Raw genomic sequence first — 23910 nt, forward strand, 5'->3', positions numbered from 1 at the left:
TGCAGCTATATAAAATACTGAGAAATCAGTGAAACTTCTGTTCGCCTGCTACTTTGCTTTTACTATATGCGAAGAAATTGTTTCCAACGTGATTTGCCTGTTTGCTATTAAATAAATCAAGCTGTTTGTATTGCATTGCATATAAATTTATTTTATAAAACGAATATAAACAAACAAGCCATTGCATATATAGTAAGGTTATATATAAAGTCAAGGAATTATAGCTATTGACGTTGATTAGTCGATCAGAAAACGCACAGCCTTTTGTGCTTTACTTGGTGACGTTGCTGCCGCTGCGGACACCTCTGCCGACTGCGCCAGGCAGCTGTGCATGCTGTGAAGCACCTGCTCCAATCTTGCAACTGCCTGCTGCAAATTGCTGGCCAAGTCGCCGGCATCTTGTTGATTTTCACGCTCACGCAAGGCAACGTCACAGTGACGCCGCAAACGCTGCGTGGAGCGCTGCAGCACCTGCAACTCCTGCTGGGCAAGCTGTGCAAAAGCTGGTTGCTCATCCAGATCATAAGTCAGCAGGCGCTTGGTATGCTGCGCCAGCTTGTTGCTGCCTGGCGAGTCAATGGGCGTGGATTGATTGCTGCCGCCGCCAGATAAAAGACGCTTCAGTGGCTGCTTGAGCAGCAAATCCTTCATGGCGCTTAGATTCAAGGCAATGCGGCTGGAGTTGTGTGAATCGTTGAGCGTTTCATTCAGATCTGCATCCAGTGGCTGCCAATCAATTTCAACGTTTTGGAATATGTTGGCAGCGTTGCCGCCATCGCGCTGCAGATCGAGCCAGACGCCCAGTCTAGCAGTGGGCCACTCCGCCTTGAGTCCACGTTGCTTGTCCACAATGAGTATAACGCTGCGCAGCAGTCCAAACTCATCTGGAGTTTGCGCTTGACGAAACTGCAGGTGCTTCAAGCCCAGCAGACGACAGCGCTGTGTAGCCTCCTTGACCATAAGCTGCGTCTTGTGCAGACTTTCCTCGCTGGGATTCAGCATAATGCGTTGTATATCCTCCAGCAGCGTGGACTTGTGTGCCGGCGTGCTGACATTGCTCGTTTGCTGCGGCTGCTGCTGTTGGGCCAGCGCTTGACGCTCCGTTTCCAGCATTTCGCTGTTACACTTGAACTTGAACTGCTCCAGCTCCAGGCACTGCAGTCGCTCCTCAAAGTCACGCGCATGCTGCACACGCTGCTGTTCGATAAGCGACAGCGCTGCACGCTTCTCATCCTCCAGCTCGGAGCGCAGTTTCTGCTCCTGTTTCTGCAAGATCTCCTGATGCGCCAGTTGAAAGTCCACCAGCTGTGTATGCTGCTTGTCACGTTGACTGCAAAACGGATTCGATATGCGAAAATAATGCGAGCCGCCAATAACCAAACGATCGCCATGATAGAGCTGACGCCGCTGCAGCAGCAGCTCGCCATTGACGTAGGTTTCAAAGTCCTCGCTGCCAGGACTAACATACAACTTGCCGCTGGACTCGTGCTCAATGCTGCAGTGCTGCAGCGCCACCAGCGGTCCATCCAGCACTATATCAGGCATAGTTGCATTGGCGGAGCCTGACAAGCGGCCACGTCCAATGCGCACAATGCCTGGCGGCAGCAAATAGAAGAGCGTGCCGCTTAGCATAGGATCCGCCGTAAGATTAACCAAGCACGCTTGCTTCTGCTCTGCCGTCAGCTCCATTGCCAATCCCTTGCGCTTGAGCAAACGCAGCTCCGACTTGCGCAAATCCTCCGCCTCTTTCAATCGCTCCATCCAAGACTTTTGCGCGCGATTCAGCTCACGCTCGCGCTCTGCCAGCTGCTGACGCAGCGCCTCCACCTCGGTGTCATCCACAGATGTTTCAATTATAATTTTACGTGGCGCTGGCGGATTATTATTGGAGGACAAGCGACGCTGCCGCTCGTACTCATTGCGCAGCGACTTCAAGCGATCCACCTCAGCGCGTAGATCACGTATAATCTTGTCATGTGGTGATTCATTCACCTTTACACGATTCACAATGGAGCGCGCCTTGCACGCATAACGCAGCGTGGCCAGAGTTTCATCCGCATGCAGACTCGCTGGTGAAATGGTGGCCAGCATAACGGTTTTGGAGTTGCCACCCAGATTTTCCTGCAGCGACATAGAAACGTAAATGCTATTAAACATTTTTCTATTATTTTGTATAACAAATATAAGTCTTGTCAAATTGACAACTGAATTGAAAACCGTTAGCAGCTTCAAAATTTAAAATTCATATTCAAAATTTAACGACTAAGGCAGTCCGCGTAGCTTAATGAGCAATTAGAACTATAATTTGTTTATTGTTAATTAAATATGTGCTTTTAACGCTTATCATTTTAGAGCTGCACTTAGATTAAAAGAGACAAGAAGTTTAATTAGAATTATGAACAATATGGACATAAAGAAATCTAAAGCTTAAGATCATGAGCACTCGCCTCAGCATTATGTTTGTGTATGTAAAATACACGTGTGTGTCTTAACAAAAGAATTATGACCTCTAAAGATAGTAGTAGGACGTTATCAGCGTTGGTTATTAACAAACTTCAAACAGACAAGCAAAATGTGACTAGAACGAGAAAGCTTAACAAAGGTAGACACACAAATGCAAATACAAATATACACACGCATACTTATATACATTTAGTATCATAGACACTTGTTTGATTAACGTCTTAACGTAAGGTCAGCAACATCAAAACAAAAGTATGAAAAGCAATGGGGAAAGAGGCGCAGTGTTACAAGAGAGCGAGAGAGAGTCTGTTTGCATAAACTGCGCAGTTGCGGCAGCGCTGTGGGGGTTGGGTTACTATTTGCACGATGGCAAGCCCCAAGCGAGCGAGAGAGAGCAAGAGCAGGAGATAGCAAGCAAACTATCAACATGTAAGTGTGTGTGTGTGTTTGTAAGTAGGTCTACACAGTGGAGCAAGCTATGCTAGACTTTAACGAATTTAGTAAGGTTTCAGAGCAAGGACAAACAAGTTCAGCCTGCGCTTATAGTCCGCCCTTCACCCAAGTTTAGCATTGTGGGGCCGGTCTAGGCAAAATTAACATATATTATTTGCAGTTATGTCTGTCTTTAAGCATTTCGTGCACTCAATATAAATTCCAGTGTGTATGCTTAACTTAAAACTTGCTTTTCCGCTATATACATATTTATTTTTAAATCTGGTCACGATATGAAAGCCACAAAAACTTGCTAGAAAGGCATTGCTCACAATTTCATTAAACATTTCGTAACTAAAATTTCGGAAAATCAAAAGCTTTTTAATTTCCAATTTAAAGCTGTATATTCCAGTTAATTTATGGCCTGTATTGCTTATCACTTTAAAATTAAATTGAAAGAGATTGCTTGGCAACTACATTTCATGATAAATTAATTATACATGCGTCGGCATGCAGTCTAGACATCGATTAGCAAAACTTTGGCTAAATATTCCTCGAGCTATACAAAAGAGGCAAGTCAAAAATTCCATGACTACACTAGTTAAACGACATTAATTTCCTCTGGGCTGGCATTAATTTTAGCAAGTCGATGCTAACTTGATTAAAAACCAATTAACAACATTTAAGTGCTATCGCTTAAAACAAAGCATGATTCATGCAAAAAATTAATGTAAAATAACCGCAAAAACTACGTATAAAGTATTTGTCATACTTTTGTTAAGTATTTGTACCAGTGTGCAACTAAAGTAAATACATAAGTGCGTAAGGCATGACAACATTGTGCGACAGAGAAAGCAACAAAGCATGTGCAAAGCCGAAGCACAGCACGAGACGCGAAAAACAAACGCAAATAGAGTTTTCCTCAAGGTTGACTTTGAAGATACTACGTGCTGAGTTTTTCTAGGAGTTCAGGTTGAGTAATTAAAAATATTGTGCGCACTTGAACTTAAGTAGGCTAAACAAGATAAAAATATATGTAACTCTTTTGAAAAAGAGTCTTTTGTTTATAATTTTGTAAAGTACAGTATGCCCATTTCCCAACGTTATTAATGGCATATTCGCACATATAAATCTCATATACTATATACAAATGTACTTACAATCGCTCATACATACATACATATGTATGTATATACGGTACGCAATCGCGAAACGAGGCACGAGGCACGAAGCACGTCGTGAGCAACTGGCCGACTACAAAAATAGAGTATTTTGCCCACTCGGCTTTCAGTTTCAGTTTTGAACTGACGACGTAAAGAGCTGACGAACAGAGTTCTCTTCGTTTGAGACTTAATACATATAGAGAGGAAAAAGAAAAAATTGCATTTAAATTAAATGCATATACAACAAACTGGTTCTGTACCTTAAAGCTGGTATCTAAAGTGTTTAAAAAATAAGAAATACGCGAATTATATTTGGACAAAGAACGTGAAACGCTGACGCTGGTGAATTTAACTGAGTTCATTGCACGTTACAAGTTGCGAAAAACGAGTAAAATACAAAGAATACAAAGTGAAACGACCTCGCATAACATACGCGCGCCAAAGGCAACAACAACAACGACAAAAATAATCAAGCCCACACCCACACATATAAAAATAAGCTGACCACCGCCTTATTAACTTAACAGCAACAACAACAACAACTGAATATGGATGTGTGGGGTGTTTTTGTTGGCGACTCGACGCTTTCTTATGGCGGCTCAATGCGCAGTGGCTATTACCGGGATTATGAGCAGTTTCCGTATGGCACACTGGAGCACTCCACTGCCGCTAGCACTTATCCGGCCAAGGATTCCTACAGTCGTGTTCAAGGTAATTATCAAATTGTGAAAGCTTTCAAATGCAGCAGGTGCATTGCCATAGCAGCGAGCTTTGTGTCAGTAACGTTCAAATTTATGCAGCGCTGCTTACGTAGTAAAAAAAACAACAACATTAACTGCAGCACACACAAACAAACAACATGCCATATATACATATGTATATGTGTGAATTATCAATGTATACGCATTTGCTTGTTGTTTTTGCAAGAATTTAAAATTAGACGGCCTGCTTTTGTATGCATACTTAAAACACGCCTTAATTTGCGCACATGCCGTACATATGTATATACATACAAACATATGTATGCGTATGTGTGTGTGTGCAGTGAGTGAAAAAACGAAAAGAAATGATGGCATACAACAGGGTGGCGCGAGTTTAACGTTATCGTTATCATTTGCCGTCACATGCAGTATTTACATTTGTTGCGCTCACTACTATTTACTTATTGCCTTTTTGTTGTTATAATAATGCTCCAATTGCACGTGTGTGTATAGCCGGTAGGTAACTGTGAATGCTTTACTCGACTGTACTGCTTGGATTCAAGCCACACATTCATTCTATTAAGCTGCCAAATAAAGAAACGTTAAAACTGCGGCGCAATAAAAAAAACGCTATGCGTGTATGGCCATTTAAACAAACACATGGACATGCGAATATATAGTTAACAATAAAATGACTAATTATGCGCTCATAATTTTGCTATCTACACGATAATAATAAAGCGAAATGACATATAGCATACTGTGCGACACACCGAGAGACTAAAACAGATGCACAACAGGCGTTCATAAAACACAAATTGCAGTAGAAAAATAACAAAAGATGGACGGCTAATATATTATATTCCACAATAGCTATCTGACAATTAAATTCCAACTCGAAATGCATAATTACAAAGACGTTCTATTAGCACCAGGCAACATAACAGCAATCTGTAGAGGATTAATAACAAGACTATTCCGAAACATAGTGTTCCACATAGAATTCAACCAACAGTCCAACATACAACCAGGGGGGTAACCATAAATACAAACAAACAGTATTGCGGTTCTAGCAGTGACCGTGCTTCTATCGTTACGTCATAATGTGTGTAGGCCTGCATGTTATAAAGACAAAATCAAACAAAAAAAATATTAGGGCCAGTCTGCGTTAGTTTGTCGTCACGTTAGACCAAGACACCACACGTGATGCAAAAGTGAGACAACGCATGAGTAGCTATTCCGTGTAGTCCGTGTGACCAGTTTCGTTATCTATTTCCTCATTTAATGCATGTGTTGTTAGTCAGTGCTTTATTATGTTGAAGGAGTTTTGAAACAATTAATCTATGTTATACCATTTAATTGTTTAAACACGATCTTATTGAATATACAATTTAATTAAAATAGCAAGCATCTAAAGTCGGAGAAGGCCAGCAGCGCAAAGGATTGTACCTTCTCTGCAGGATCCACAAGAAGCGCCAGCTTATCATTCTATATGCCGTCAAACGTGAGTCTCGCAGCTTCAAGAAGAGAATCATGCGAGAAGAAACGAGAGGAGCTGCAACGACATGAGGACACGAACACGAAGGATTCCCGATCGCATGGTGTGCCAACGCAGCATGAGCTGCATAGGTTTAAATAAGCAATAACAATTTGTGCCACTAGCTACAATAACACAACAACACATGCACCGCCACCTCGAGTCACAAATTCACAATGCCATATAAACTTTAAACAACCAGAAAAGACAAAGACAACAAAATATTTAAGTAGAAAAGAAGCAAGCGCAAAAATTGAATACAAAAAGCGGTTCTACCATCCATACCTAGCTGGGCAGGCCCAAGTATGAACAGGAACACACAGACTAACGAATTCATACAATCCGTACACTCAATAATCGGATAGGCAACTGTACCAATACGAGTTTAGTCCGCATTAATTCCGCATATAGACGTTACATTACCATACCTATATTAAATACAACTAACAAAATAATTAGCATTAAATCGAAGAATATCAAGCACACTTTGGATATATTGCTCATACTATAAACTATAGAAATACCATTATTTACAATACAATTGAACGTATTCTCATTATATCTATATGTTGAAGTTTTGCAGTAGTTTATATCTCACGTTAATACTAAAATTCAACGCCTAAACACTAATAACACCACACAACAACAACACACCTCACCGCCCAGCACCACCACCACGCTCTCGGACTAAGCAAAACTCGAACCTTACACACACACTCACACACACACGCAGAAGAGAAAAAACAACATAAAACAACAAAACAACACAAATAACTGTAAAAACCAAAAACAGAACGAGGAAGCAAAATTGCCCACAATACTAGAACAATTTTCTTCTATATAGCCGTTCACGACACGACTGAGAAATGTAATTAAAAACATATAGCAAATCTATCTCATTTAACTTCATATAATCTAGTATTTATATTATTATTAATCTCTAAAGCTAGGTTTAATTATTAAACAATTTTATTTGTATACATGCGCGTAGCACTTACATCTTTGCACATAAAGAATTTTCAAGAAATAAGGTCTTTAATATTATCTTTGTTCTTCTTTTGTATTGTCATTAGACCATAAACATAATTCATTATGTTAAACAAGAGCAGTTTTGAGAACAACAGCTCATATATCACATCTTGTTTAGCCTCTAGAACCACACAAACATTCTAAAATTTACCCGAAAAACCTACAAAGCGCTAATACGACCCCAACAACAAACTAACAGAGCACAACATTGACACAGTCTTTGAGCTAAAATAACATATTACTAACAAAAGTTACAAAGGATTAAACCAGTAATTCAGCATAATACAATCTTTTAAGCATTGTTAAATACAATATTCTCATAACGCTGGCGCTTGGGTGCATTGAATGGAACTCTTTTACTTAGAATTATGTTCGTTAGGACCCAGCTGTCAATATAATACAAGATTCAAACGGACATAACTATATATTACACAAACAATTTCCCTTAACAAAATAATATAAATAATATATTATCTGTTAATGTTTTGTCCTTCGCCGGTATCAAGAATTTCTGCAATTTTACATTAACATTAATAATATCTATCCAACTTACATATTGTTCTCATTCTCCAAATAAAATGTCTGTACAGTAAATATCTACATATACATAAAAATTTGATTGAAACAAAACCACCCTGAATACAAAATAATCAATAAAAAAACATGTTATGGTATTCTATATACAAAAAACCGAGAATGTGGTTAAACTCATTAAAAAAAGAAGCCACCCTTCATACATAAACAAAAGATGTGTAAACAAGCGATTGTTGGCCTTTTTTCTTTTATTACCTTTAAATATAAAGCAATTGCTCAGTCACGCTTGTATCACATTTCCCATCATCAATGTTTACACCATGTATCCGATAAGAAGGGAAAACAAAGACACACTCGGAAACCACCTACATTTCTAAGAAGTCTTCCGTCACTAGTTTGTTCTCACACTTATGTAAGCAATTCCATAAACTACTTCACAACGCATTACAATATATATGTTAACTGTATAACTAAGAAAATAATACGCATTAAATCTCTAATTGAGAGTCAAAAGTTTAACCTTAGCTGACCTAGCTTGGATAAACAACGCGTCACAAACCCTCTGAGACTTGCCTTAATTTTTCCCAAGTCTGAGAGCCAGGAAATATAAACTTGAGAGATATATTTGAGTAAGCACTAAAAGGAAAAAATCACACTGAGTGAAAATTATCTATATATATATTGATAACAGCTACATTTGATATGTTGCTATAATACATTTTCAAGCTGCGTTACACACCATAAAAAACTGAGAGTAACTCTCTAGAGCACTAGGATAAACGAACCTTATTGAATCAACAATACAAAAAGCACCTATGGATGCCTGATTTTAATTTATTGACATATATGTTATAATCACTCATGTACAATTGGATATATATATTCTCTACTTATCTATATGTCTATACACTAGTTAGCACCTACATATAGGGGCAAAGCGAACTAGGCATTTATTTGCTTTATAATAGTAGGACAACATACAAGCACTGAAGTAAAATAATGGCGCCGCCCACTACTGAGGGAAAAATCATAACCCAGAGTTAGTACTATATGTTACATGTCATATATCATCTGTCAATTAAATCAGTTTTTAATGAAACTCAGTTAATTTTAAGTGTTCAGGCGCAGAGACTGTAATAAAAAATAATAAAATACCCTACATACACGTTGAACTAAAGGTGCTAAATACACTGAAAATTAGAGTTGTATCTAAAATTTATCTACTTATTTTTAAAGTCCAAGGCACTGTCTATAAAAATGTCAATAGTTATAACACTCAGTTATAAGATATATATTAAAGCATGATAATATATTTCTATAGGACTCTTATTTAATATACTAGTTTTTGTTTAAAATATCACAAAGAAAATAAGTAGCTTAAGAATACAAATTGCATCAGTTAAGCGCCATTATTGAGTGATTCAGTAATAAGTCTCAAAGTGGTTAGAATAACATTTAGCACACACACACAACGAAACCAAACTTTTATAAATATTTTATAGCACAGCTAGCCGCTATATATAGCACAGCTAAGCAGATCTTGAAATTACCAAAATGTACAGGAATAAAAGGTTGATAGATGGAAAAAAAAGAATATTAAAAAATAATCGCACATCGCATATAATTTAACACTCAATAAATACTAAACAAGTGTTAATAACAGCTGAGCAATAGGTTTGCATTAAAGAGAACACTATTCAGTAAACATGAGTATTAGTATATTAACTACAGATATATAAATTAAGATTTATATATCTAAGTTCTTAGTTTAAAGGCACTAACTACAGTGTGTGCTTCAATTCAAATATATATTTATATTCAATAAAGAGCTATAGCAACTGAAACTAGAAAACTCTTTATTGCACTTAATAAACAGATATCAAAAAGTAAATTTCACAACTTGCATTTATCACACTTATTTACAATATTCATAACATTAATATAATTATCTATATTTTTATTATTTTAAAACTATGCATACCTGTTTGTTGGGCATCTAAGTATTTTTGACATTGCATTGCAGATGTGAGCCAATGGACTGCAAGTGCAGCAGCAGCAGCAGCAAGAGAAAGCAACAACTACAAAAGAATTTGTTGTTGGCACAATTGCGACGTCGAGGCGCTGATAACTTATCAAGCATTATTTTATTTTAGTGCAATGTAAATAAAAATAAAAAATACAAACTAATAAACAACACAAAGCAGCGTTACACACACACACACATACATAGGCATTCTATCAGTGGATGTGTATTTGATTTATATACAAGTGTGTGTATTTTAAAGCTTGATAAGCAAACGTCTAAATTTAATTTTTTGTTAGCCAGTCAGTCAGACTTATCTATGGAGTGGGGCATGGAAAATTCGAGGATACTATATAATTTGTTTTGAAACAAACTAATCTTTAGGCACAGCAAGGCCGACTAAAGTAGTTGCAATTTATCTATGGCGCTTTACATTTATTGAGCAGCGCTCTAGAAATACAAAATTTCAACAGCTTCTACTTTAGTGCAAAGGTAAACACTTCAGTATGATTTACTACTTAAACTTTGTATCATTGAATCACCCAATTTATTGTTAAACACTTTGCAAATTACGTTCCGCAATTCAGCTTGTAGTACATGCTATTAATAGAGATATGTGTGGCAGCAGCATATTAAACACAGGTGTTCCAGCCACTTGTAATAGTATAATCCAACATATTGTTTTTAGTATTTGTTTGATATCGATACGCATGGCTATTTACATAACTGTGCGGATATCCAACTAGATTGGGTGTCGACCTAACCTACGACAATGCAACACAAGTTGGAAAATGTTAGTTAGAAGCAGTGCATTCTAGCTCTAACATATTCCTAGTTACGTTAGTACGTAATACTAATCAAAGTTTTCAACTTGTCAAGCATCAACACTAGACTTTTAAATTATATAGTTCGCTAAACAAGAATGTACAACATATAACCTGCAATAGCCAACTTTATTTTAATTAGTGGCGCAATCATTAAAAAAACATAAAAGTGTTTAGCTAATAAAAACAGTCAAACGGTCAGTTACGTGATATACGTAATATTAATCAGTTAAGTTAAGTTGGTTAAGTAATATTTTGCATTAATCTAGGTAAAGTGTTGCAAGAAAATACTTCAGATAGGCAACTTTATAGTCACATGATTATAAAAATATTTACAAGGTTTACAAAGTGAGCAATTTGCGCTATCGGGTTTACTTTTTTTTTCAAGAAATTCGTTTTGATTATAGCGATAGCTTTGGCTTTGCCGAAATGCACATACATATAAAGATTAATATACTGTCTGGTAAATATTATTCTTTTCTTTATAACTTTAAGATATCTTAAAAACTATTCTGTGCGATAAGATAAAGTATTTTTGATGCACTCAAATGTGCTCAAATAAAAATAAACTTAATGCCCAGCTTATCACAAAATCTTTGTGGCTGTAATTTGACTAAATGTAGCAGACCGCTTGGTTTATATGTTAGAGACTGTACTGGGATGAGGAACTCAACAATACACAGCCAGCTATCAGCAATATAATGCTGCATAAAATATATATAAATTATTTTGAAATGTAAATTTATTATATATGTTTGATAAGCAAGCGATTAATAACTCGTGTCAGCTTTATCTCTTCAGCCAACGAAGGCTGCTCGTGTAAGAAAAATCAAACAGAACAAAGCAAACGCACTTGATATGGCTTAAAGATCAACGGGCCCATCGTAAAATATACGCAATATGATTGATTGACTAATTAATTTATGAGTACAGATAATAGCCCACGGTCTGATAACAGAAATAGGTAAAAGTGTTTCGAAATTTGTTTAGTACTCACGCGAAGTAGCCAGGTGAGCACGCTCTCACGATAGGGCACAAAGGTATGCGGCGTGGATGAGCCGACGGGCTTGCGTGAGTCGGCCAAGGCTGCAATTACTTTCCCCAGCGTCAGTAGACTCTTGTTAATGCTAACTCCTTCACGTATGCGTTCGCCATTTGAGCCAGACACATTTATGCGTTCACTGCCGGCCAAGTCGACCAAACTGATTTTGCTGCGTCGCGTTTGGCGCAAGGAGACAGTGCCAGAGTCTGTATCGCTGCTTTCAGTGTCGCTGCTTAGATCGGTAAGATTCAGCACAATGTTGAATATGGAATGTGAGCGTGAGCTCTTGTCGTTCATCGCTGTCGAGGCTGTGGCACGCTGCGAGTTGCCCACAGCCAGCCAATTGCGTAGCGCCGAGTAGGAATCAACAGAATGTGCACTTAGATCCACCACATAAGGGCCAAATATAGGATGCTCGCGCACCTTAAGCGCTTGACGCTGCACAGGCGTCTCCGGCACATTGGTCATTGCCTGCACGCTCAACAAATCGTGTATTTTCTCATTGTAGATCTCAAAGTAGCTAACCTCCACCTCCACCTAAAAGCAAAGTCATAGGTTTATTTAAGTCAACATTAAATGAATGCCAAAACTCACCTGCAGTTGCTGCTTGACTGCATCAATACGACGGAACAGCTCATGGCAGAAGCGTGGTATAATGCCTGCCTCAACATGTGGTGCTCTGCCATCCAAAGCAGCATCATCTAATCCCTCTATGCCCATCATGCTGTAGGATTTGCCAGAGCCCGTCTGTCCATAGGCAAACAGGCAAGCATTGTAGCCTTCAAAAGCTGTATCGATTAGTGGCTGCGCTGTGCCGGCAAACACAGCTAGCTGATCCGCATAGTTCCTGCGATCGGGATCGCAGGAGTAGTATACCTGATCGTAGCTAAAGTAGTGCGAAACGCCAGCGGAGGCATCAGCACTGCTGCCTGCTTGCACAGTCAGCTCATTATGTCTATGTACTTGCACCACGTTGTGTACGTTGGCGCGCGTGCATTCCGCTGCATTTAGTGGACGCACGCGCACTGCTACAATCATATTACTTTCTTCGGCAATGCTGTGAAAGGACTCAACCATAGCATCCTTTTCCTTTGGTTTGCTAGCCGACTTGCTGTGTGTGCTGGGCGTTTGCGGCTGACGCAGCGGCGTTGGCGTCTTGCCCACATTGCGATATAGCGAGGAAGGCGTATAACATGCATTCAATGCAGTTGGCTTTGGTTTGGGATTTGGCGTTGCTATGCCGCTATTAAATGCTGTATTTAGTACTTGCTCCGATCGTGTGTGAGTCTGCGGCAGTTTTTCAGCGCTCCTTTTTGGTGTGCGACTCAGCAACTTGCGGCGCAAACCGAGTGCCGATCCTGAAGCAGCTGCGGCAGGCGTTTTGGAACCACTTCCAATGCTGCCACGTGCACGTGCTTGGAATTGATTGATGCGTTGTTGCACCGGTGTGCTTTTGTTGCTCATCTTACATTCACTTGCTTGTATTTACGATATAAATGTTGTTGCTTTCGAAAATAGCGCGCGCGTCGTTTTTGTTGTTAAATTTTTTTCTGTTGTTGTCAAAGTATCGATGCTGCTATATTTAGTATCGATAGCTTTAAGCTAGTGTTCGATCGAACATCGCGCTGCCCACACTATTATTGTAGATGATACTCGCTAGTTTGTTCCATTCTCACCATTTCATTGTGAATAATATGAGTTAGTCTGAACGGTCACCCAAAAGCAAAACGCGAACGCTAAATCCCCACAAAAAAATGTGTCTCAAATAGTTTTAAACGTGCAAAATCTCAATAAATTAGGCTTCTTTTAGTTTATAAATCAAAAAGCAGTATTCTCCAAACCGTCGCATTGCTATTTGCATTTTGCAATTGCTTTACCAACGCCCCAACGCCTTTTGTATTGTGTACGCTGTTCTTGTTGTTGTTGCGTCCACTTGTTTTCAGAATTGTGCAAGGACGCTGTTGTTGTCCTCGACAGGCAAAAGCGCAACAATTAGAAGGCGCAACAAGGCGGGTGAGTTAGAGTGCGTCTGCGTATGCTTGTGAGTGTGTGGAAAATCAATAATAGTCAAAAAACAAAAAAACACAGTGCGTGTATGTGTGTGCCTTGCATAGGTATACATGTGTATCTATGTGTGTGTGTGTGTGCGTTTTTGCTTGTGGGAGTGCAGGTGTAGGTGTTGCGTACTAAACTTTCTTTTTCTAACTCAGATAACGGCGTAAGATACCAAAACGTAATATGGACAGCGAACACAATGCAACAGCGAATTCATCTGGAGCAGCTGATGAGAATGACAGCGACAATGATGTGGTTACTGATTTTTTAAACTCAAACTGCAGCGACGTGTCAGCAGCCACAGCAGCTCCCATTACTAATGGCTCAGCTGGAGTCTCAGCCAAAATTCTCAATGCTACGCCGCGCGTCACTGTCGAGAGTCAAAACTATTGTATACCTGTTATCAATGCACCTGTAACTGTTGCTGCGCATAGCAGCAGCAGCAGCAACATCAACAACAATATAAGCAACAACGCCAGCAATAACAATAACAACATGATACCCACTATCAATGTCACGCCCCACAGCCCAGCCTCGGCCTCCAAGTACAACAATATTTTCGAGGACACGCTCAGCCAGCTGCAGAACATACGCGAGACGGTGCAACAAATGAAAAACTCCTCCTCGAGCCAACAACATCAGGATGGCCTTGCCAACTATGGATTGCTAAATGCAGCTTTACTTAGCACATCGCTGCCTGATCTCAGCAATGCTGGCAATGGTGGCACTGGCGGTCCTGGCGGCGTGGGCGTCATGTGGTCTGCAGCGCCACAACAATGTCTGCTGCTGCATACAGATCGACGCAAGTCCTGGACGGCTGTGGATGACAGCGCTGCGGGCGACTGCACCAACAAGAGCGTAAGCTTATCCAGCCTGGATAGCGAGGAGCAGGAAACCATACGCGTCACTGAGCAGCGTCGTCGCTCCGCACGCAACAGCACTGGCGGTTAGTACTCTACTTTGTATGAATATCTTATACAACAATTGTACAGACAACTATAATTGTCTTGAGAGTGTGTGGGGTTGGGTTTTTATGAGGCTATAAAAGCCAAGAATGCGTTGCCATTTGAGGCAAAAAGATTGCAATTGCGTCGCAAGTGCATTGTAAAGTTATATATGTATGCCATATAATTTAACGCTGCATTTTCCAATAGAAATATTTAAATTTAGAAGTAAACAAAGGGTGCAGTAGACACTGAACTCTGGCACTAGTTAAAAGTGCAAAGCAATTAAGCAAGTTTAAATTAAAGTCGGCAGCTACTTCTTGGCACATTTAATTTAATTTGTTTTGTTAGGTTTTAAAGTCACTTTAAACTTTCAAATCAAACCCTAGACTAATTTTAAGCTCTGAAATTTGGTGCGTCATAGCTCATTAAACAATTTAAGTTATTGTAATTTTTTTCATGCTTCATTTGTTTGCTTCTCCAAAGCTCTCTTCAGTGCCAATATGCCGCACTATTGCTAATTATTATTATTAGGTAGCGCATATGTCGAAGTTAGTTTCGATTACGATAAGAAATTCCGTAAGAACCCCACCGCTTATCAGTTTGGCATTGGCCAGGCCAACTTAAACGCTTTACTAAGTATTTTTTATTCATATTTTATTTTTCCCCGCAGGTATTTCAACGCATTCGCTTAACGAGGCGGAGCTGGCGCGAGATTTCGAGCGAATTGCAGCGAAGCGTAGTCTGGCCACAGAGATAATCAGTCGCATACCATTGCAGAAAAGCATCTCGACATCCTCGATTATCGCCAAGGAGGACATCAAGGCAATAGCGCGTCACTTGACGGACAGCGAGGATGAGAATCAGAGTCTGTTGCGTTCGCATGCGAAGATTGAGGTGTACGACCACGTAGAGAAGCGACCCAAGCGCGGATCATTATTCTTTCGCAAGAAGAAACCCAAGGCCAAGACGAAGTCGCTGGTGGGCGGTGTGCAGCTGCACGACGTGGAGCTGGAGTGCAATAGGCTGCAGAACAAGAAGCTGGCGTCGGGGCAGGATTACTGCGATGGCTCCGAGGAGCATCAGGAGGAGCAACAGCCGCTTATACGCGCGGCTGAGCTGCAATTTCTCAATGAGCCGCCCATAGAAGCGCAAGACTTGGGCGCCGATCCAGCGCTGGGCATAGTGCTGCTCGAGCCGGACAGCTGGACGCCCAATGTGCCCAAGGAGCAGTTGAAGCAGCTGAAGGAGCTGCAAATTAAACGACAGGAGCACATCTATGAGTTCATTATGACGGAGAAGCATCACTGCCAGACTCTAATAGTCATGCGCAAAGTATTTGTGGAAAGTCTGGAGCGGCATTTTCCCTCGCTGAACATACACAGCATGTTTCCACGCCTGCAGCAGCTAACGGAGCTGCACACTTGCTTCTTGAGAATGCTGCGGCAGAAGCAGCGCGAGCAGCTCGTGGTGGACAGCATAGCAGACATATTGCTGGACTTTTTCTCGCTGGAGCAGGCGCAGTGTCTGCGCTTGGCCTATGGCGAGTTCTGTGCCAATCATCGCAGCGCCCTGGAGCAGTTCAAGCAGTGCCTGGGCGAGCCCAGCTTTGCCGAGTGGTACAAGCATTGTCTGCAGAATCCGCTGCTCAAGAAGAAGGGCATACCCGAGTGCATTCTGTTTGTAACCCAGCGTCTAACCAAATATCCGCTGCTCATTGAGCCGCTGCTTAAAAGCGCGCGTGACAATAAATTGGAAACGGACAAGCTGCAACATGCGCTGAACCTGGTCAAGTCGCTGCTGGTGGATGTGGACGCCTGCGTGGCGGAGAAGGAGCTGCGTGAGCGTCAGTTGGAGATCTATGCGCGCATCGATGCCAAATCCTTTGCTATATACAAGAACAAGCCGTTTCGCAAAACGGAACTGGGCGTGGAGTCGCGGCGACGCTTGAAGTTCGATGGACTGGCGACGCTGATGCAGGGACGCGCCAAGACGCAGCTGGTGCTGGTGGTGGTGCTGACCGATTGTCTTTGCTTTCTCAGCGAGAACTCGGCGCACAACAAATACGCGTTCTTTACGCCGGAGCACAAGGCGGGCGTCGTGCCGCTGCAGAAGCTGCTGATACGCGAAAAAGCGGGCACCGAGTCGCGTGGCATTTACATCATCAGCTCCAATCCCGACTTTCCCGAAATGTATGAGCTCAAAGTGCAAACGCCCAAGGACAAACACACTTGGATACAAACTATACGCCAAGCGGTGCTCGACTGTCCGGCTACGGATATAATTGAAGCGGAAGCGCTGACGGCGGAGGAGAAACTGCGCATTGGCGTGAACAAGCGTGAGACTATAGAGAAGATGCGGCAAAAGGACATCGAGCAGGCGCTGCTGCTGGAGGAGAAGCTTATGCTGCAATTCAATCTGCTCAAGCAGCAGCAACCTTTCGGCGATGTGGCCACCAATGCCAATGGCAGCGCTGCCAATTTTCTGGCCGCCTTTGGCAGCTACAAGGAGCTGGTCAGCAGCGACTGCGACACCTTCGAGCTCTGGCGACGCGTGCTCAACACTGTGCAGGACATCAGCCAGCTGGCGGCCAGCATCTATAGCGCCGCCACTGGCCAGCCCGTCTCCCGCACTGTCAGCAGCGTGGGCGAGAAGCAGAGCGTGCTCTATGCCTCGCCAACGCTGCCGAAGCGCGCCGAGACTTTCGCTGGCTTCGATGAGAAACGTGGCAAGCTGCCGGCTGGCAAGCTAGTGTTGACGCCGCGCCTGCAAGAGCTGGAGGAGAAGCGTGAGCTGAAGACGTGCAACGAAGCGACGCAGCCGCCGCAGCAGCTGCAGCTGCATGCCAGCACGCTGCCGCCAGGTGGCGTTAGCAAGGAGCACAACTATGCCGTGTTGCAAGTCTCGCATCATCTGCATACGCTGCTCTGCATCATTTCGCAGCAGCTGACCTGCATCCACAGTCTGCAGCTGCAGCTGGCGTTGTATAGAGAAACGGCTAGAAGCACGAGCGGCGCCAGCGCCAGTTATACGCACAAGGATCAGCTGGAGGAGCTGCGCAATTTGCAGGACAAGCTGCAAGAAGAAAAAACCGTTTGGCTACGCCAGAAGCAGCAACAGATGGATGAGCTGGCGGAAATGCGTGCGCAGCAGCTGCAGCTGCAACAGCAAATCAAGGCCGAGCAGGAGGATGTGCGTCAGCAGCGTGAGCAGCTCTATCGCAAAATGGAGCTGCTCAGCAGTCAGGGCTTGCTGCTGTCGCCCAGCACGCCGCTGCCTGCGCTGGCGCCTGTAGCGCTGCCCGAGGAGGCCCACGAGCTGGACACGCCCACAGCAACAACGCCCACCACAACAGCTGGCGGCGGCGGCGGCGTCGGCACTACCTCAACCATGGATCGTCGCAAGGACAAATGGCTCAATAGCGCAGCCAGCAACAAAACGCCGCCAGTGCATCTGATGAGCGCCAATAATGCGCCCAAGCTCAACTCAACGCTTGTCAAACAAAAGCTGCCCATGAAGCTCTCCTCGCTCTCCTCAGCCAATGCGCGTGTGGACAAGTCCGCCAGCTTTAGCAACAGCGGCGCTGCAGCCGCCACAGCCAGCAGCGGCATACAGCAGCTGTTTCCATTGAAGCTAGCCGACAAGCAGCGCACGCCCCAAACGATGCCCACGTCGACAGCGACGCCTACGCCGCAGCATTCGCGCACCGGCAGCTCGCCTGCAATAATACAGCAGACGACAACAACAACAACAAGCACGCCTAGCTCGCAGCCACAGTACAGTTATAGTGCTGCGCAGTCGCGGCTAGCGCAGACGCCCACTAGCAGTCGCAGCGCTACTATGGCGACAACTGCAGCAGCGCAGTCGCGCTCAGCTGGGCCTCGTGCCAAAGCTGAGGAGGAAGAGATTTACTTCTGACGCAAATTTACGCCAGAAGTTGAAATCTAAGCCCAAAAACGAAAAACTCACAAAAAAAAACTACACTCTATAAAAAATATGCAGTATAATTTGCCTAAAAGCAACAGCTAACAATTAACTTGCTTTCAAATTAACGTATACTTTAATTTAAGCCAAACGTTTAGCTAATACTTTTAGTATTATTATGCAGACAATATGCATATGCTTTGCTTAGCACATTAAGCTAAATTATTTAAAAACAAAACAAAAACAAGACTTAATACACAAGTATTAGAAAACTATGATTAATAATCTAAATAGCATGTCTGTCTACAACTATATATATACGTATATGTATGTGTCTATGTAATTACATTCCCAGAGCTTTTAGCAAATTATACTGTTTCAAAAAAAATGCATCTCAAGTAACGTGCAATCGAAATCGTCATCGTAATCGAAACGGATTGCTCGTCCTATTTTAACATTTAAGTTAACGCAAGTCTGTGCTTTAATTCTCTGTGTACTTAAAACGTTCCACTTTACTCTCTTTAACTATTTACGCTATGTGTGTTCTCTTTAACGTCTGACTGTTTAAACTAAATCACGCTCTTTATATATTTTTAAGCATGAGTTTTGTGATTTTCCCACTTTCCCAAACTATCCAAAGTGCATTTGTTTTTTTTACATTTAAGTATTTATTAATTTATTTAAAAAACACATTCATCTTATTTGCAACAAGTCTTAAACATAAACTAACAATTTGTAAGGCTTAAGCCTAAGCAGCGAGCTGGGCGCTCTTTTATCTTCAAACTCTGCGCTCTCTATGCCAAGCTGTGTATTAAATTATGTAAAAATTTTATGCGCGCGTCTTTAAAATTAAAATCGTAGTTAATTAGGCATATATACAAAAAGAATAAAATCTATATTAAGTACAAGTACAACGTGTGCGGCAATTCCAAACAATTCGCGATTTAATTTATGATTTAAAACAAGAAATTATATATATTTATATATGTACATTCGATGAAATGTTGTTTAAAGTCGTTGGCATTACAAATGATCTAGCCATGGATTGTTTTTTTAATACATGGCTCAGTTAAACGATATATGTATATCTATATATTCTATATATACAGCATGTGTACCTTAACTAATGTATGTGTGTATATTACATATCCATAACTGTTGCTCGCTCCAATAATAAATGTTTATAAATTACAAATCCATCTCTGCCTTGCGTGGACATTTATTTCGTGTGTGTCCTTCCTGGCGACAAAGTCCGCACTTGCGTGTGCGACTCCCAGCAGCAGAAGTGGAAGCTGCAGTTGATCGTGAGTTGCCACCGGCTCCACCGCTGCCCCAGCTGCTGCCTGCAAGTAAGATAAATAATTCCATTAAAATATGCACCAATACAAGCTGCTTTGATAGCTCACCTGGCTGCTCATCGGTGTCTGCCCATTGAAAGAAGCCGCATGACTTTTCGCGCGTGGGACAAGCATAAAAGGGACGTCCCTGATTGGGTCCATCCTTGCGCACAGTTAAACTGCTGGCGGGTTTGCCACAATTGCATTGAACATTGCCGCTGGGCTTTTGGGTCATGGTCACTGTGCTGCTGGAATTGGAGCGCATAAGCGTGCCTGCATTGCCGCTGGAGGAATTGCTGCGTCCCCAATTGCTGCTGCTGGCATTGTTATTGCTGCTGCTGCAATTATTAGTGTTATTGCTGGGCCTGGCGGCGGCAGCATTACCACTACTGCTGCCCCAAGTATCCTTTGCAGCATTATTGCTATTGCTGGACCAGGCGGCGGATGAGTTGGAACTGTTACTGCCCCAGTTACTATTTTGTTGCGCGTTGCTGGCGCTTTTAGCGCTGCTCTGACTGCCCCACGCGCTGCTTCCTTGACTGTTGCTAGTTGCTGCTGCTGCTCCTGTTGTCGTTGGTGGCTGCTCGTCTGCCCATTGAAAGAACTTGCACTCATTGGGCTTGGGACACTTGTAGAACAGTCTACCCTGATTGGGTCCATCACGTCGCACAGTTTGTTGTCGCGCCAGTTGATGGCAGCCAGTGCAGCGCACTTCAGCAGCAGCTTCTTCACTTAGACGCGCGCGCTTTGCCGCAGGCTGTGCTTCCGCAGCATTGCGTCCCTGACGTCCCCAAACCATGGGCGCCTCATCGGCTTCGTAGACAGCGCGCACAATTTGCGTAATGCTGCTGTCTAGATTATCAGCTGGTCTGCCTGGCGCATTTACTAAAGCCTCAAAATCTGCATCATCGTCGGCAGCAAAGGCGGCGGCAATGTCGTCGTCAAGCTCAGCTGCAGGCGCTTGCGCCGTCTCTGCCTGTGTCGCTGCTGCAAGTAATTGCTGCTCGAAGCCATCGTTGCTGTCAAAGAAACCATCGAGTGAGTTCGCCTCTTGAGTGTCAGTTGCTGTGCTGCTGGTAAGGTAGCTTCGTATGCTGCCTGCGTTCCCTGCGCCGCCGGCTTGAGTTTGCTTCTTGGGCTTAGCAGTTGCTTTGGGCTTGGGTTGTGGCTTGGGTTTGGTTTTAGTTGCCTTGGCACCAGTGCCCCAAGTGTTGTCAGTAGTTGCTGTTTTTGTTGGTCCAGCAGGTCTACCACCGCCTGAGGCAGGTCCTCCGCCACCAGGTCTACCTCCACCTGCTGCACCACCTCCAGGTCCAGGAGGTGGTCCGCCACCTGAGCCCGTTGACTGTGCCACAATGCCGCCCACACGCTTCACCTGATCCATATTTATGTTGAATGTGCTGCGAAAGAATTCATCGCAGCGCAAACAGTTCTTATACCAGCCATGTGGTGCATTAAACAAGCCACGATAGTAGGCGCTGTTGAAACGAAACTTGAGCATATGATAGCCAGCACCACAGCTGGCGCAGCATTCATCCAGCACGCTTATATCCTTGAGCTCCTCGGACAGCCAGACAACATTCTTGCAATCTGGAAAGTTCAAGCAGCCTATAAAGAAGCTGCCTGCTTGTTTCTTCGGCTTCAATGCCAGCGGCGCTTGCAAGCACTTGGGACACTGGAACAGCTCACGTGCTTGCTGATTAGTTGAATCGGCATCATTAGCTGCAGCATTCGCAGCTGTGGGTGTTTCCTGTAGCCGCTGCGCAATCTTATCATCCATGGCTGTTATTTTCTCCATAATCTGCTGATACGCTTGCTTGTATTTTTCAACTTGCTCGCGCAGCACCAGTGCAGGATCCTTTTCGCCAAGACAAATGCGTTTCAGATCCGCTTCAAACTCTGCGCGCAGCAGCGGCTTTGCCAATGCCAATTCCATCGCATCGTAGCCCTCATACAGTCCCATGCCTATGACACCTGGCACCAGTGCGCCCTTATCCACCACGCCTATGTAGCCACGCTCCTTTATGGTATTTATATGTTCCGCATGCGTTGCATCCGTTCCAATGCCGTGCTTCTCCATTAGCGCTATCAAATCCGCTTCGGTTAGCAGCGGCGGCGCCGTCGTTGCGCCCTCATGCAGTAAGATCTCTGTTGGCTCAAAGCGCTGGTCACGCTCATAGGCATGTATCTGCTTGGCGCTCCACTTGTCGTATACATAAACATCCAAATAGTTGCGCTCGTGTATGACCAAGCCATTGGCGCTAAACTTCTCGCCAGCAATATCTATGTTCACAATTGTCTCAGAGCCAACAGCATCCTTGCTGACGCAGGCCAGAAAGTGACGCACAACCAGCTCATAGACGCGTGCCTCGTTGCCCTGTAGATCTGCCAAGAGATTGAAAGAGAGCCTTCAAAATGTTAAATCTCTAGCAGAGCACACTCACTGTCTACCATCTTAATGGGATGTATGGGAGGATGCGCCTGATCAGACTTGTTGCCATTGCGTGGATTAGGACCCCATTCAATCACGCGCTGTGCAAAGGCGCCCCAATCTGAATGGCCCGTCTGCTGTTGCACAAGCGGTGCTAGTTCAAACTCCTTGGAGAACTGATTGGTTTCAGTGCGCGGATAGCTAATGATACCCTTGCTATATAGCTTCTCTGCAATTGTCATGGTCTCCTTGGCTGACAGCTTTAGTTTGCGCGAGCCTAGCTTTTCCATTTCCACCGTATCCAAAGGCGTAGGTCGCCACTTGTGCTTGGGCTTGACGGTAACGCTCTCAACAGTGGCACGCGGCTCTGGCTCAGCCAGACAAACTAGCAAATAATTCTCACACGCCTCTTTGTCAAACAAACGATTGCGCGCCCAGTTAAACTCCACAGTCAATTCATCAATTGTGTGCATTACTACAAAGAAACCGAATATCAGTACAGCGACAATGAACTCAATAGCTTACCTCTGATTTTCCAGAAAGGCTCGGAGACAAACGCTTCAATCTCTTTATAACGCTCAGCAACAAAGCCCAGCGTTGGTATTTGACAACTGCCGTAGGATATAAGCTTATCCGCAATCTTCTCCGGAAACAGACGCTGCAGTCGCATGGTCTGAAAGCGCGTTATAGACGCGCCCGTGCGCAGATCCAGCTCGGAGCGTACATCTACCGCATCGCTTTGACGTTTGTCCGGCTCTCCCAGCTGCTGCAAAGCGCGACGTACGGCTGCTGTTGTAATCTCGGAGAAGGTAGCACGATATACAGTCAAATTGGGCTTGATGGCGCGACAGACGTCTATTATCTCGTAGCCAATGTTCTCGCCCTCACGATCACAATCTGTCCATATGATCAGACCCTGGCAGCCGCGTATTTCACGCTCCAGCGTGCGCTTAATGGGCTGATAGTTCTCGCCAACGGTTTTGCGTATTGGTGCATCAAAAAGTGAACGCGGATCAACATTGCGCCAATTGCGATAAGAGTGGAGAAACTCAAGCTGCATCAAGTGTCCCGAAACGGAGGTCATTACCATTTTGCTATTGCGTCCACGCACTTGGGCCTCAAATTCAAAAATCTTATTGTACACCGACAAGCCCTCGCGCTGCAATATAAATTTATGTTTACAAACAATTGTTGTTAAACTTGTTGCCCGCTTACCCGATGCGCTGTGCCATTGGACAAAAGCCCGGCGATGGTCTTGGCTGCATCATTCTTCTCAGCTACATTTAAAAACTTCATGTCATGTATTTGCTTTGAGCTGTGAGCGTAACGCACATTATTTGCCAAGCGTAAGCATTTTAAAAAGCGCTGCATTTAATAAACTTCAGTAGAAAAACATTCTATTCCCGCCACTTGTTTTTTTGGTTTTATATATAATAAGCATCGATTTATCGATACCTTAACTAGCCGATAG

The 23910-nt window shown here is 43.2% G+C and overlaps 4 protein-coding genes across 4 annotated transcripts; 2 read left to right on the plus strand and 2 right to left on the minus strand.

The window, feature by feature from the left end:
* Positions 1 to 154: 154 nt before the first annotated feature.
* LOC108607966 (kinesin-like protein KIF14) lies at positions 155 to 13241 on the minus strand. The gene is made up of 3 exons (XM_017999093.1): positions 12343 to 13241; positions 11704 to 12285; positions 155 to 2121 (listed from the first exon to the last, which is right to left on the minus strand). Exons 1-3 carry the CDS (start codon positions 13210 to 13212, stop codon positions 238 to 240), a joined length of 3336 nt encoding a protein of 1111 aa, XP_017854582.1. The 5' UTR covers positions 13213 to 13241; the 3' UTR covers positions 155 to 237.
* LOC108607967 lies at positions 4195 to 10059 on the plus strand. Its single transcript, XM_033293105.1, has 3 exons — positions 4195 to 4769; positions 6168 to 6185; positions 9861 to 10059. Exons 1-3 carry the CDS (start codon positions 4607 to 4609, stop codon positions 10010 to 10012), a joined length of 333 nt encoding a protein of 110 aa, XP_033148996.1. The 5' UTR covers positions 4195 to 4606; the 3' UTR covers positions 10013 to 10059.
* Positions 13242 to 13450: 209 nt separating the features above from the next.
* LOC108607981 (rho guanine nucleotide exchange factor 18) lies at positions 13451 to 18695 on the plus strand. The gene is made up of 3 exons (XM_017999135.1): positions 13451 to 13761; positions 13959 to 14749; positions 15421 to 18695. The coding sequence occupies exons 2-3, from the start codon at positions 13987 to 13989 to the stop codon at positions 18663 to 18665; spliced, it is 4008 nt and encodes a 1335-aa protein (XP_017854624.1). The 5' UTR covers positions 13451 to 13761; positions 13959 to 13986; the 3' UTR covers positions 18666 to 18695.
* A 1145-nt stretch (positions 18696 to 19840) lies between these two features.
* Positions 19841 to 23828, minus strand: LOC108607982 (DNA topoisomerase 3-alpha). The gene is made up of 5 exons (XM_017999136.1): positions 23655 to 23828; positions 22965 to 23598; positions 22453 to 22914; positions 20078 to 22393; positions 19841 to 20014 (listed from the first exon to the last, which is right to left on the minus strand). Exons 1-5 carry the CDS (start codon positions 23808 to 23810, stop codon positions 19860 to 19862), a joined length of 3723 nt encoding a protein of 1240 aa, XP_017854625.1. The 5' UTR covers positions 23811 to 23828; the 3' UTR covers positions 19841 to 19859.
* Between the last annotated feature and the right edge of the window lie 82 nt (positions 23829 to 23910).

This window comes from Drosophila busckii, chromosome 2L (assembly GCF_011750605.1).
Source record: "Drosophila busckii strain San Diego stock center, stock number 13000-0081.31 chromosome 2L, ASM1175060v1, whole genome shotgun sequence".
Classification (NCBI taxonomy): Eukaryota; Metazoa; Arthropoda; class Insecta; order Diptera; family Drosophilidae; genus Drosophila; species Drosophila busckii.

Bases quoted from the DNA above. Each gene is read 5' to 3' on its own strand.
- LOC108607967 (XM_033293105.1), top strand. From the start codon at position 4,607: ATGGATGTGTGGGGTGTTTTTGTTGGCGACTCGACGCTTTCTTATGGC.
- LOC108607966 (XM_017999093.1), bottom strand. From the start codon at position 13,212: ATGAGCAACAAAAGCACACCGGTGCAACAACGCATCAATCAATTCCAA. The intron at 12,286-12,342 runs GTGAGTTTTGGC...CTTTGCTTTTAG, and splicing joins CAGTCAAGCAGCAACTGCAG to GTGGAGGTGGAGGTTAGCTA. The intron at 2,122-11,703 runs GTGAGTACTAAA...ATGTCGCTGCAG, and splicing joins TGCTCACCTGGCTACTTCGC to GAAAATCTGGGTGGCAACTC.
- LOC108607981 (XM_017999135.1), top strand. From the start codon at position 13,987: ATGGACAGCGAACACAATGCAACAGCGAATTCATCTGGAGCAGCTGAT. The intron at 14,750-15,420 runs GTTAGTACTCTA...TTTTCCCCGCAG, and splicing joins CGCACGCAACAGCACTGGCG to GTATTTCAACGCATTCGCTT.
- LOC108607982 (XM_017999136.1), bottom strand. From the start codon at position 23,810: ATGCAGCGCTTTTTAAAATGCTTACGCTTGGCAAATAATGTGCGTTAC. The intron at 22,915-22,964 runs GTAAGCTATTGA...GTTTCTTTGTAG, and splicing joins GCCTTTCTGGAAAATCAGAG to TAATGCACACAATTGATGAA. The intron at 20,015-20,077 runs GTGAGCTATCAA...TCTTACTTGCAG, and splicing joins AGACACCGATGAGCAGCCAG to GCAGCAGCTGGGGCAGCGGT.